We start from the raw sequence: 13,113 nt of genomic DNA on the forward strand, positions 1-13,113 counted from the left end.
TTTTATATATTTTTAAATGCTTATTTATTTTTGAGAGAGAGAGTGCAAGTGGGGGAAAGGCAGAGAGAGGGAGAGGGAGAGAGAGAGAGAGAGAGAGAGAGAGAGGGAGAAAGAGAGAGAGAGAAAGAGTCAGACAGAATCTGAAGAGGCTCCAGGCTCCGAGCTGTCAGCACAGAGCCCAACATGGGGTTCGAACTCACAAACTGCAAGATCATGACCTGAGCTGAAGTCGTCTGCTTAACCAACTGAGCCATCCAGGTGCCCCTCATTTTGCAGACTATCTTAACGGTGGTTTCGTGTTTGACAGAACCATCCTCACTTTGGTCCTTCTTTGTACACAGAATACAAAAATCACATGACTGTTAGCCTTCAAGTTAATTATCCTTTGAAATTGGGACACCGAACTTGACGAAATTTACCTACTAATGAGTATGCCATCTGTTGAAAGACAGTGTATGTATAACCTCTTAGCCTCGAAACTCATTAAATTTATATCAAGAGTAGAGTATGCATTTGCAAAAGTGCCCATAACGTTTTCCCCAAGAATAAGTTATGTACTGGCAATTCCACTTCCTGTTAGAATTCTGTAGCTATGTGAAAGATTGACTTCTGGAATCAGGGACATCCTTTGCTCAAATGTTCACTAAATTTAACAAGGGAACACATGCATAGGACATAATGATTTCATTTGGCTTGAGTGAAATTTGGTTTCTTCTCCCTCCTTTCGTAAAGTTCCATTTTGACCATTAATTGGCGTTCGCCCCATCCTTTACAATTATTTCTCCCAGGAAACTTTGTTTTTCTGGCAAGGGATATTTAGATATTTCCCATTGGGAGATGAATATTTTTTTTCCCATTTTTGCACTATTCCCTCTCGTTGAAGGAGACTTATTGGATGAAGCTGGGCTATGAACACAGACTTCTGATTTTAGTACTAAAGGCTACTGTATACTATGATGACATAAACAACATTTGGTAGTTTCATTAGAAACTTGGAACAAGCAAGGTAGTGACTGTATCCTGAGACACTTAGCTCCCAAAAAATGAAAAGCATGAATGTGTTTTTCAGCCTTTTCTTAGTGTTTGACCAGGTTATTCACACGTACGCTGTCACACAGTTTTGTTTTATTCTTAAAAAGAGATGCTGGGGCGCCTGGGTGGCTCAGTCAGTTAAGCGTCCGACTTCGGCTCAGGTCACGATCTCGCGGTCCGGGAGTTCGAGCCCCGCGTCGGGCTCTGTGCTCACTGCTCAGAGCCTGGAGCCTGCTTCAGATTCTGTGTCTCCCTCTCTCTCTGACCCTCCCCCGTTCATGCTCTGTCTCTCTCTGTCTCAAAAATAAATAAACATTAAAAAAAAAAATTAAAAAAAAAGAGAGAGATGCTAAAATTTGGTCTGTCTGAATTTTTATTGCTATGAGCAAGAGCATTAAAAGCAAGCTCCTACTAGTGTTTTGATATCTTCCTCCTGGCACAGGTGGGCTATTCTATGGCTCATGCTTCTCAAAGCATTCTATACCAAGGGTGTTTTTATGAAAACTGTCAAAAGAACTGCCCATGGTTTTAGAGGACCCCAATGCCTTAAATGCTCTCAGAGAATATTATAAATAGTGGGTATCACAGTTTGGAGAAATAAAAGATTTCCAGGGTATGGGGTTACTTTGTAATTTCTCTTTGGTCATAAAATACACAGCATGATAAATTGATATCTATCGAGCAGCTGGTTTGTTTTTTCCCACATGCTATCCACAGACTGAGACCAACCTGCCCATTATAAACCATGGACAAGTGGTGAGATCCTACTACAATTTGTCTGCTTCCTCTGACCTCTGCCGAGAGAAAATTTGGATTCTCCACTCCAAACTCGAGAACATGAAAGCCCAGTTGTTTTTGGCCGCTGAAACTTTTGCTTTTGGGCCAGCTGCACCTTTTATGGATATTTTCTTGAACCCTTTTTCGTAGTTCTGTAATTATAGTGGATGTTGCCAAGGAAACTTTGCAGCAACTCCCAACCACGTGTTGCCTGGCGCTAAGCCAATCTGACTAGTCAGGGAGCGGCATCCCGACTCAGCCTTGATTTTACAAGGTGGAGGTCCCCTCCTTCAACCCAAGGTAGCTTGCCCTCTGACATGGAAGTACTATCAGCCCTATGTAACACTTTATTTTGTTAATATAAAACATTCTTGATATCAAGAAGAAATTCTTCCTGAGAAATGTGACAGAATTAAAAGTGAGGAAATAACTTTCTTCAGTTACCAGGGTGCTTGAAATCTGCCATAACCAAACTAGAATTGAAATTTTACTAATTTTGTATTTTAATTCCTCAGTTTGAGTTTGTATAACCACAGTGGTTACGGGTTCCAAACAAAATGCTAACTGAAACCATTTTCATACAGGCTTAACTTGTGTTTGTAGCTGATAATATTTAAAATTAGGACAACGGTGAGAAGTGACATTCAAAAGGTACATTCTATGGCTTGTAGAAAATTAAAATCAATAGCTTGACCATAAATCTATGTTTTATAGGTGGCATTTGAGGGGGAGAATCCAAAAATTGTCCATATGTTTGCAGAATTAAGAAAGGAAAGTGGAAGGAATCTGCTACAGGAGCAACTAGGGAGAGAAGAGAAGCAGTGGCCAAGTTGGGGGAAAAAATGAAACCGAGGCCAAATCATTTTACTTTCAAACCTATAAAAAGTACATTATAAATAATTACAAGCTTAAAAATTAAGTAGCTGACTGAACATTTTAACATGCTCCTTGGGACATTTTATCGTGTGTTCCCCTAGAACCATTTTAGATGTTAAAATGCCCTAACAAATCAATATAAGGTGTTTGGTCTAGGGACCATCCTGTTTTTACTACACAGCAGTGAGCCAACTGGCATTTTGTCCTTCAAGCAAGTTACGATTTTCATTCCAGAATAACAATTTGTTTAATTTGATTGTTCCTAAGCAGATCCCGGAGCTAACTTACTTTACGAATCACTTTAAATATGTTCCCATCTGCTGTCTATTGATTGATAACAGCCAGTTCCTATTATCTTCATTCTTTCTTTCTCTCTTTTTTTTTGGGGGGGGGGGCGGACATTTGGAACCCAAAAGGCAACCTAGGAGAATGGGTTGCACAAGAAAGTGCATGATTTCAACCACTTCGATAAACATTCTCACAGGACTTGCTATAAATTAGAAGCTTGAATTAACATTTGCCCTTTGGTATTCTGACTGATGACCCACCCTATTGGTGTCTCTTGGGTAAATTACAACAAAAGTGCAAAACACACTTACTGAGATGACAGCGGTTTCCATGGTAGCCAGGAAGACAGGTGTATCTCCCTGTGACTGGGTGACACTTTTCATTCTCAGCTGAACACTGACATACCTGTTTACAGTCCTTCCCATATGTGCCTGGTGGACAAACTGAGGGAAAGAGGAAATGTAAACCCAATGAATTAAATTTGTCTGTGTAAATATAGCTCTAAAAGTGAAAGCAGGGAAAAATTTATTAAATAAGACCATTGCCTACAGAAGTGTGCTGCCCTTTGGGATTTAGGTTTCATTAAATTTACTTGGGGATTACTTCACTGTTTGATTTTGTTTTGTTCAGTCAATTTGTGACCGACTGTCAAGGGCCAGCTGCAATTTTCTTGTCACTGAAGAAAATCATAGGGTGATGTCAGGTAAAATCAACTAAAATAATAGTATAATTCATGAGGGACCACATATCTGGATAAAGATATTTTTTCTGGCGCAGCCGGTTTAAATTCTCAAGGTTGTTTCTCTCTGCACATTAGCAGGTACTGTATTTGTGTCACTTGTCAGCTACTCTGCTGGGTTGTGCTGTTCTCTTTTTAAGGCCGAGCAGTAAAAGCTTTCCCTCCAACTTCTAAATAATATCATGCCATTTTGTTAAGAAAATAAAAAAGGTTTCTGGGTATTTTTCAGCTTATAAAACGGGAGTCAAATAGATGCTTTAAGTTTCATGGTTGTGTCTAATGACAATTTAAACAAATTCAGTTAGAAAAAAAAGTCAAACAATTTGGTTATAATATGTCCTGTGAACCTAAAGTTGAATAATAATTTCTGGATACACCTTGTAAAAATGTATTGATTTATTCTGAGAGAGACAGAGAGAGAGGGAAGGAGAGAGAGAGAGAGAGAGACAGAGAGAGAGAGAGAGAGAGAATCCCAAGCAGGTTCCTCACTGTCAGCACAGAGCCCGATGTGGGGCGTGAACTCAGGAACTGTGAGATCATGACCTGAGCTGAAACCAAGAGCTGGACGCGTAACCAACTAAGCCACCCAGGCGTCCCCCTGGATCAACCTTTTTATTTATCATCTAAAAGATTTGGCATCATGAAAGAATGAACCTGTTTTAATAGAGTCTTCTCACATTGGAGACATTATTGACTATTTTGTTCATGCTGCCCCTGTTTTTTGTTGGCTGTCCTGTGCCTACGGTGTCACTTGTTTTCTTAGCACACACTATCTTTAAGAATATTTCATCTTCCAATTCTTTAAGTAAAAATGACAGCAATAGTAGAAATACTAACTTTAAGGGCCTTTGGTTGCTTGCTTAGTATTAAAAATAAAGACTAATGGTGGCTAAATAAAGCCCGGGTGGCTCAGTTGGTTAAGTCTCTGATTCTTATTTTGGCTCAGGTCAGTTCGTGGTTCGTTGGCAGTTTGCGGGTTCGAGTTCCACATAGGGCTCTGCGCTGACAGCACGGAGCCTGCGTGGTATTATCTCTCCGTCTCTCCCTCTCTCAAACTAAATCAATAAACATTAAAAAAAAAAAAGACTAATGAAACACAGGCTAATTAATCAAAAAAGAGGATTTTTCCCCCTCCCTTTCTTAACTGGGATGTATACAAACAAGAGAGGTGGAATCTGATTCAGCATCCGAACAGCTATTTAAGCAGTTTGTTGTTGCTCTGTTTTTGTTCTTTTATCTAAGAATCACTGATCAAACACACACCAATAAAGCATTTACCTGGTATGCCAGAAAGCACATCTGGCTTTACTGCCTGAAAAGTTTACTAACTTTGCTTGTTAATAAGTGGCCAAGCAAGACGAACTGATCACGGCATTTCAGACATGGCTGAGAGTGTGGATGTTTATACTCTCACTTCCTTCACCCTGTTCGTCAGTACACACGTGAGGGCGTCACTTACATTCCACCGTGGCGTGATGAAAGGAACTCCCTAATGGAAGTTTTCGAATGTGTAAAGGCTAACAAATCATCAGAAAAATCAAAATATGTTTCATTGGAGGCTTCTAATCATTTGAGAACCAAGAGATGCAGTGATTACAAAATCTTCCCATCGCTGAGAAGACCTGTTTTGCCACAGGGTCACGTGAGCATAAAGCTTGGTCTCCCTGCGCAAAACCCTATGCTCTGTGGAGACTGATAATACTGCGAAGTCCAAGTGGCTGTGCTGAACACAACAGGATTTGTGTGGTAAGTTCTAGTACCCCAATGTATTTAGCCATTTTCCATCTTGAGGTTTGGGGCCTACTGGCCTAGGGTTCTGAGGAAAGTGACATTCAGACTGGTCTGCTCTGAGAGAGAGCCATTAGGAATATTGTGCTGATCTGCAAGCATCCATCAAAGGTTGGGTGGTCTAGAGGAAATGGCATGAACTTTGAGTCAGGTAGGCCCAGCACTGCCAGTGACCTTATCTGTGGCTTTAAACAAGTTGTTAAAACTCAAAGAAGCTTGATTCCCTCTTTTATATGATGGAGTTAACAAAACCTACCTCACAGAATGGTATGAGTAGTAGTCTAGCGGACATAGTAACACATGGGAATCTCATAGCGCTTCAGTAAAATTTGTTTGATTTCCATTGAAAACCTTATACTTAAAATCAGGTTCAACTGTTCAACAGAAGTGCAGTATTTGGGTAAACGCTGGATAGATACATTCAGAATAATTATGAAAAAGTTACCTACTATTTAAAAATCATCTTTACTTGTATCTTTCAGGAAAAATTATTTCTAAAAGGAAAAAAAATAAAAAAATTAGAATTGCATGACATAAACTTTCTGAAAAACATATACGTAAAATTTATCCATAGTCTCACTATTTGTTCAACGTTTTGAGGGTTCATGAAACCATTCACAAATGTGAATCACTTCTCTACCTGAAGAGCTCAGACACATCCTTAACTTTGGTTCTTGAACTTCAGAGGAATCAAAATTGCAGAAGATATAAATTATCTACTCATGAGAAACTGACCTCCTAAAGTTCTTAAAGTCAGTCGCAAATGGACGTTTAAATGTCACTGAGGGAATTTACAATTTGTATTGCAAAGCAATAAAATGAAGATGGAAATAAAAGCAAGAAAAAGTATCCTGAATGTTACCCAAAAGATTTTTTTTTTAAAAATATTGCATTTCTTAGATTACACATGCATTGTGAAAAATATCTATCAGTTGTCACCTGGTGAAAGAATGACTTTGACTAAGACTTCAGAGGAAATCAAAGTTCATGTAAAGCCTGCCTCATATCCTCTGAAAGAGAATGTGGTGTGTTCGTTTATTGCCTTGTGATGCCAGATGGACTGGATTATGGGGCATGCTTTTCACCCATCTTACAAGACAGGCAAAATTCTGGAATATTCTCATTCAGCAAGAAATATTTTCTGGATATCTGTATGTGTCAGGTTCACAACAGTGAGCAAAACTAAACATGATCCTTGTACCCAACAAGCTTGCAATAGTGGGGAGATAAATACAATAAAATAACCATCCAAATAAACATATGATTCAAAAATATTATATGAGCTCAGGGTGCTATGAGAAAGCATAACATCAGGGACTCCACTTTGACTGATAGGCATGGGGGGGGGTAGTGTTTAGTTCCAGATATTCTCTTTGAAGAGATCACTAACTGAGACCTGAAACCCTACAGAATATATGTAGTGGGAGAGGGAAGGGGAATGAAGAAAGACTATGGAGGAGAAAAATTTCCAGAGGGAAAGTCCCAGGTACATATGAGTTACTGATACTATTCCTAAATATGATGTTGGCAATGGTATGCATATATGTTAGACATGCGTGTATGTTAGACAATAGTTAGGCTATGTTATTTTAAGCAATTCTGTATCAGTTCCTTATGGCTGCTGTAACAAATTATCACAAGTTAAGTGGTTCAAAACAATATAAATTTATCATCTCACAGCTCTGGAGATCAGAAGTCTAAAATCAAGGTGATGACAGGGCTGTGTTCCTTCTGGAGACTTGGGGGGGGGATCTATTTCCTTTTCCGGCTTCTAGGAGCCACCTCCATTCCTTGTGGCCTCTTCCTCCATCTTCCTAGCCAGTAACTTAGCTTCTTCTTCTTTTTCCTCTGATTTCCTGCCTCCTTCTTAAGAGAACCTTTGTGATTACATTGAACACACCCACGTAATCCATCTCAAAATTCTTAATCATGTCTTCGAAGTCCCATTTGCGATGTAAGATAACATATTCGCAGATTCTAGGAATTAGAACATGGACATTTAAAAAAAAATTAATGTTTATTTTTGAAAGAGAGAGAGAGCATGAGTGGGAAAGTGGCAGAGGGACAGAGAGAGGGAGAGACAGAATCGGAAACAGGATCCAGGCTCTGAGCCTGACACAGGGCTTGAACTTGGGAACAGTGACATCATGACCTGAGCTCAAGTCGGATGCTGAACTGACTGAGTCACCCAGGCACCCTGAACATGGACATCTTTGAGGGGTCATTATTCAACCTACCACAATCTCTATATTTCCAAATATTTTAGGTATCTTCTGACTTATTCCTTAGAGACCATGGTATCACAGAAGGTCATGTTTTTAACAATAGCCTAATGCACAACTCTTTATAGAAATTAAATTATCATATTTTAAAAGCAATGTACCATTTATATGGGAAAACTATCACCAATTATTAAATATATATATGTATATATGTGTGTGTGTGTGTGTGTGTGTGTGTGTGTGTGTATATAATCACAGTCTCTCCACTGTGACAGTTACAAACTCCAAGGCCATCTATGCCAGCACAGTGCTCCTGATAAGCTAAATAAGCACAAGCAGAAAAGTGTTTTATATCATCGAAACAAGTATCCACCATCCCACTAGTTGAAAAAGAAAGAAAAGCCGATGGCTCTTATAATGGGGAAAAAGGTATATTCAAATTTCATCTAATACTTCGTTTCTCAAAAATTGGGATTGACCTTTGATGGCTTCTGACAGCATATTTTGCTCAGGTCTTTTATCACATACAGCTTTTAATACAATGTCACATTGAAAGTGACTTGGGATTTTTTGAAGATCAGGACCCAGAAGTAACCTTGGGTGCCAGAGACATCTACAGGGAAACAGAAAGCAGAGACTTCTCAAGGGCTAAAACTCAGAGAAATGATGGACTAACTATAGAATACAGAAGTTTCTAGACCATGAACTGCTTGCTTTTCTTGTGCTTTGTATAATAACATTATTTCTCTGCTTAAAAATAAGCACTTTAGGGGTCTCCCCCACTCATCTAAGGAACAGTATTTGTTTTTATGCTTTTACATATAAATGCTCCTTTAAGCAGATGCTATTATGCCCATAATAAGATAAATAGACATAAGATCATTTTGCCAAATGACATGGCTAATAAGTGGCAAAACCAGGAACAAAACCATGGTGTCCTTAGGATGAGTTCTAAGGTATTTCCTACTCTCTCAGAGCTTCTTCTTAGGAGGTGAAGGCCATGAGGGAAGGAAAGGGTGGGTGGGGGGGGTGGAAATTACAGAGGGGGTGAGGCAAACCATAAGAGACTTTGGATACTGAGAGCAAACTGAGGGTTGATGGGGGGGTGGGGTAGAGAAGAAAGTGGGTGATGGGCATTGAGGAGGGCGCTTGTTGGGATGAGCACTGGGTGTTGTAAGGAAACCAATTTGTCAATAAATTATATTAAAAAAAAAAAGAGAGAGAGAGAGAGGGACCTCAGTACTACACAACACCGAAGAGGTTGCAAAGCTGCTCAACAGGAAAAGTTGTGGTTTAACTTACTAGGTAGGAAAATCAGCCTGGAAAATTTTATGTTGCAAATTTCTTGTTTACCTTATTTACTAATTAGCCATCCAGAACACTGGATGAACTGGTCAAACCAGTCAGAAGTATTTTAGTTCTTCCTAGCTGAAATTATTCTGGGCAATCAAATGACCACAAAACTCTCTGGGGTGATTTTTATGTAGATTTAAGCTGATTCCCATATTAAAGCTACACTCTACTGTTTAAATTAACCAGGAATATACTCAAGAATAAGAATGAATCAACAGTGACTATTTTTTAGTTAGGTAGAATTTATATTACTTTGATCATGAAGATGTAAGCTGAATATAAGATTCTGGAAGGGGAAAAATCATATTTTTGATTTGTTGTATTCCCAAACACTTGATTGATTTTTATTAAAAATTGAGTAGTCAGCTTTGCTAAGATTCTAGTTGAGCAAAGTCAATTACAGAGACAAGTTGGTTAACTCTGACCACCTCATAAACACTACACCTCACATAATTTTACTACACGGTAAACTTTCTAATAGTACTTTTTGCTTCTAAGAAATAACAACTTCTTGGGGCGACTGAGTGGCTCAGTTGGTTAAGCATCCAATTCGGCTCAGGTCACGATCTCACAGTTCGTGGGTTCAAGCCCCATGCCGGGCTGTGTGCTGACCCCTCAGAGCCTAGAGCCTGCTTCAGATTCTGTGTCTCCCTCTCTCTCTGCCCCTCCCCGGGTTGTGCTCTGTCTCTTTCTCAAAAATAAATAAACATTAAAAAAACTTTTTTTTGAAAAGAAATAAGAACTTCTTCAAGGTGACTTCTGAAAGGTGATTCCTATCTTTACTTTTCCCACTAAATTTAAAGATAAATGAGATATCAACTAGAGAATTTAATGAGTTTGTCTTCATTTCATTATCCCATCTACGACCTTATATAAGTATTTTCTGTGAACAATGTATCTGGCTGGCAAACAGTTTATGAGGTGGCATATAGAATTCAAGCATACATATAAGCAAATGCAATGAACTGACTTTTTGTTTGGAAGTTCATGACTGCCTTAGCATTTGGCATGATGCAGAGTAACTTCTTGTGGGAAGACCCTGCCTAGCCTGGCAAATAGATACGTTGTGCAGTCGCAAGATCACAGTCTCTCCACCGTGACAGTTACAAACGCCAAGGTCATCTATGCCAGCACAGTGTCCCCGACAAGTTACATAAGCATAAGCAGAAAAGTGTTTTATATCGTCGAAACAAATATCCACCATCCCGCTAGTTGAAAAAGAAAGAACAGCCGATGGCTCTCATGATGGGGAAAGAAGTGTCTTCAAATTTCATCTAATACTTCATTTCTCACAAATTGGGACTGACCTTCAATGGCTTATGACAGCATATTTTGCTCAGGTCTTTATCAAAGGCCTGGTGATAGATCAGCTGTCATGTACCCGTTCCTCAGGATGTCTTTGTATTAAACTAATGGTCCAGCAGAGCAGCCAGTCTGACAGGCAGGTTATTTATTTGCAATCCGGTAAAAGAACTGACAACTTCATTGTTTTAATTGTTCATTTTTCATGGGCTGATGCATTAGCTCACCCGAACCTTTGTGCCTTAGTCAGAGAATAAACATATGGGAGTAAGGGCATCAGAATGACTGGGTCCATCTTACAGTTCAAGAAGCCAGGGAGAGTCTTGGTGATGGCTGTGATTACCAGGGTCCCACAAGCATTTGGGGATTTTTTTTTTGTTTTTGGTCTTATCTCTGTCCTGCATCTCTTTCCTCTCTTTCAGGAAGACCTATGAAGTCAGCTACTGATCTGATTGTTTCTTGAAACAATGTTCCTTGTTCTCACAGACTTGCCAGAGGAGAAAGACTGGAGTGGGCCTAGAGTCTCCTGTCTCAGACTGGGGACTGCCAGACAGAGGGCCTCAGACTTCAGCTTATCAAGATATTGAGAGGAGACACAGCTCAGGTCAGAGGCTCTCAGAATCACCAGGAAGGTTTCTGCTAAATAAACATAGACTGGCCTCATTCTGTGAGGTTTGATTCTAGTTCAGTGACTGTTTGGTGAGGACTAGGTACGTATATTTCTAAAATTCTAGGATCCTGGCAAAGAGCCATTGAAGGAGAATTTAGAGCCACACCCTCAATTTACAGATAAGGTATCTAATACATTGAATCATTTGCCCAAGGTCATAGCTGTTTGGCGGCAGGACTAAAACCAGAACTGAGAGGTCCCGACCCTCAGATCAATGCTCTTTTCATTTTCTACATCACATATCATTCCCCAGGAGCTATTTGAGAGACACTTGGAGGAAGTTCTACCAATAGCTTCTGCACATGCTAATGTGTCAGGGCACAATATGGAGGTGATCATTTTTACTGAAGGCTCATCTCAAATGCTGGTCTTCAGAGAGCAGAGGACATTTCCAGAGCCCAATTACAAGCATGAAGGGGATTCCTATTAAGGTACTTGGTCCCAAATTATATTATTACTTTACTATTTTTCCTTCACACTAAATTGAGAGTGCCTCTAGGGCAGAGGCAATGTTTTATTATTTTCAATGTGCCTCACATCTCACATAAACCAAGAACCTAGAAGGTACTCAATAAATCCTTGATGAATAAAAGAAAGAAGGAGGAAAGGAAGGAAGGAAGGAAGGAAAGCTTCTCTAGCCCAATATATGTAACTGTGTAAAAGGCTGAGCCTACCCAAAAGGAGAACACTAGATCCCCATGTGGCATGTTTATATATTCATTGGCTTATTTAAAAAAATATTCAACGTTTACAATTGTTTACAGGGCCCTGTGCTTGGTAATGATGATATAAAATTAAATAAGACTAGTATCTATTTTCAAGAACCCAACAGACTAATTTAGGAAGATGTGAAAAATTGATACAGAATAATATGGCAAGTGCTCCAAACATGTTTAAAAAAAGCCTAAAGCATCTGAAAGAAAATAGCTTAACCCTATCATGAGGGACTCAGTGTGTCCTCAGAGAGGTGGCATTAGAATTGGGCCTAAAAGAATGAATAGAAATTTCTTAGAAGAGAATGAATGAATAAAGTCTTTTATTAAAAGTGATTGGTACCTTTGCTTCATGGCTAGAGGGCAGAGTTTAGGAACAAGTATGATGTCAAAGATTTGTGTTGGCCCTTAAAAGTGTTTTTTTAATATCACATTGAAGGCTCAATCTGGTGCTCATAGATGACCACAGAAACATCATGATTAGACTGTTGACAGTGTGCATATTGGATTAGAGAATGGGAGCCCAATTGGGGGCCATTGAAGGCATCCTGAGAGACAAGAATATGAATTAGAGGGGTGCCTGGGTGGCACAGTTTTTTGAATGGCTGACCTCGGCTCACGACATGATCTCACGGTTCATGGGTTTGTGGGTTTGAGCCCCATATCAGGCTTTGCACTGACATTGCAGAGCCTGCTTTGGACTCTCTGTCTCCCTCTCTTGCCCTGCCCCTCCCACCTTTCTCGTGCTCCCTCTCTCTCAAAAATAAATAAAATTAAAAAAAAAAAAAGAATCTGAATTAGAGATCTGAAAAAAGAATGGAGATGAGGGGGAAAAAAGATTTTATTTATTTATTTATTTATTTATTTATTTATTTGAGGAGGATAGTACTGGATGGCAGATTGTTTAAGAGACCAGAGAGAAGGCTCTGCTTGTAAACATTTCTTTTATTGTTTGTTGTTTGTTTGTTTTTGCCATACGGTGTCTCTCTTCCAGAATGGCCTAATATTCTCACATTCCAATTACAAATGGGTTAAAAAATACGAAGACATTGACTTGAGAAGGCCACAGCAGATAAGCAAATCTGAAGCAGCATGCAGCCATTCTTACACCTTTGATAACAGGCCTTTTCAGCTTACCTTGGCAATCACAGTACTGGCTGGAGAGGGCAGGCTGCCAGGGCAGTGGCATTGTAAGAGCTGTAGACTGGATACACCAGGGGCTCCAGGCTGGAAAGCAGCATGAGCATGTGGATCAGAAGAGAGAGATGATCGTAAGACAATGGGACTGGGATAGGTCCTGGAAGCAAGTTCCACCCGGTTCATTTCTTTTAGGCTTGCTTTCTGAGTATATGC

The 13,113-nt window shown here is 39.6% G+C and overlaps 1 protein-coding gene across 1 annotated transcript in view; it reads right to left on the reverse strand.

Moving 5' to 3' along the window:
• The window catches only part of LOC106990035 (multiple epidermal growth factor-like domains protein 6), a 70,372-nt gene that overhangs the window by 12,573 nt on the left and 44,686 nt on the right, over positions 1-13,113 (reverse strand). The window contains exons 2-3 of the mRNA XM_027061475.2: positions 12,898-12,987; positions 3,285-3,416 (exon numbers count right to left, since the gene is read on the reverse strand). Of these exons, the coding sequence (XP_026917276.1) occupies positions 3,285-3,416; positions 12,898-12,949 (184 nt within the window). The 5' untranslated portion in view covers positions 12,950-12,987. The remainder of the gene's footprint in view (positions 1-3,284; positions 3,417-12,897; positions 12,988-13,113) is intronic.

Source organism: Acinonyx jubatus, chromosome C2 (genome assembly GCF_027475565.1).
Source record: "Acinonyx jubatus isolate Ajub_Pintada_27869175 chromosome C2, VMU_Ajub_asm_v1.0, whole genome shotgun sequence".
Taxonomy (NCBI): Eukaryota; Metazoa; Chordata; class Mammalia; order Carnivora; family Felidae; genus Acinonyx; species Acinonyx jubatus.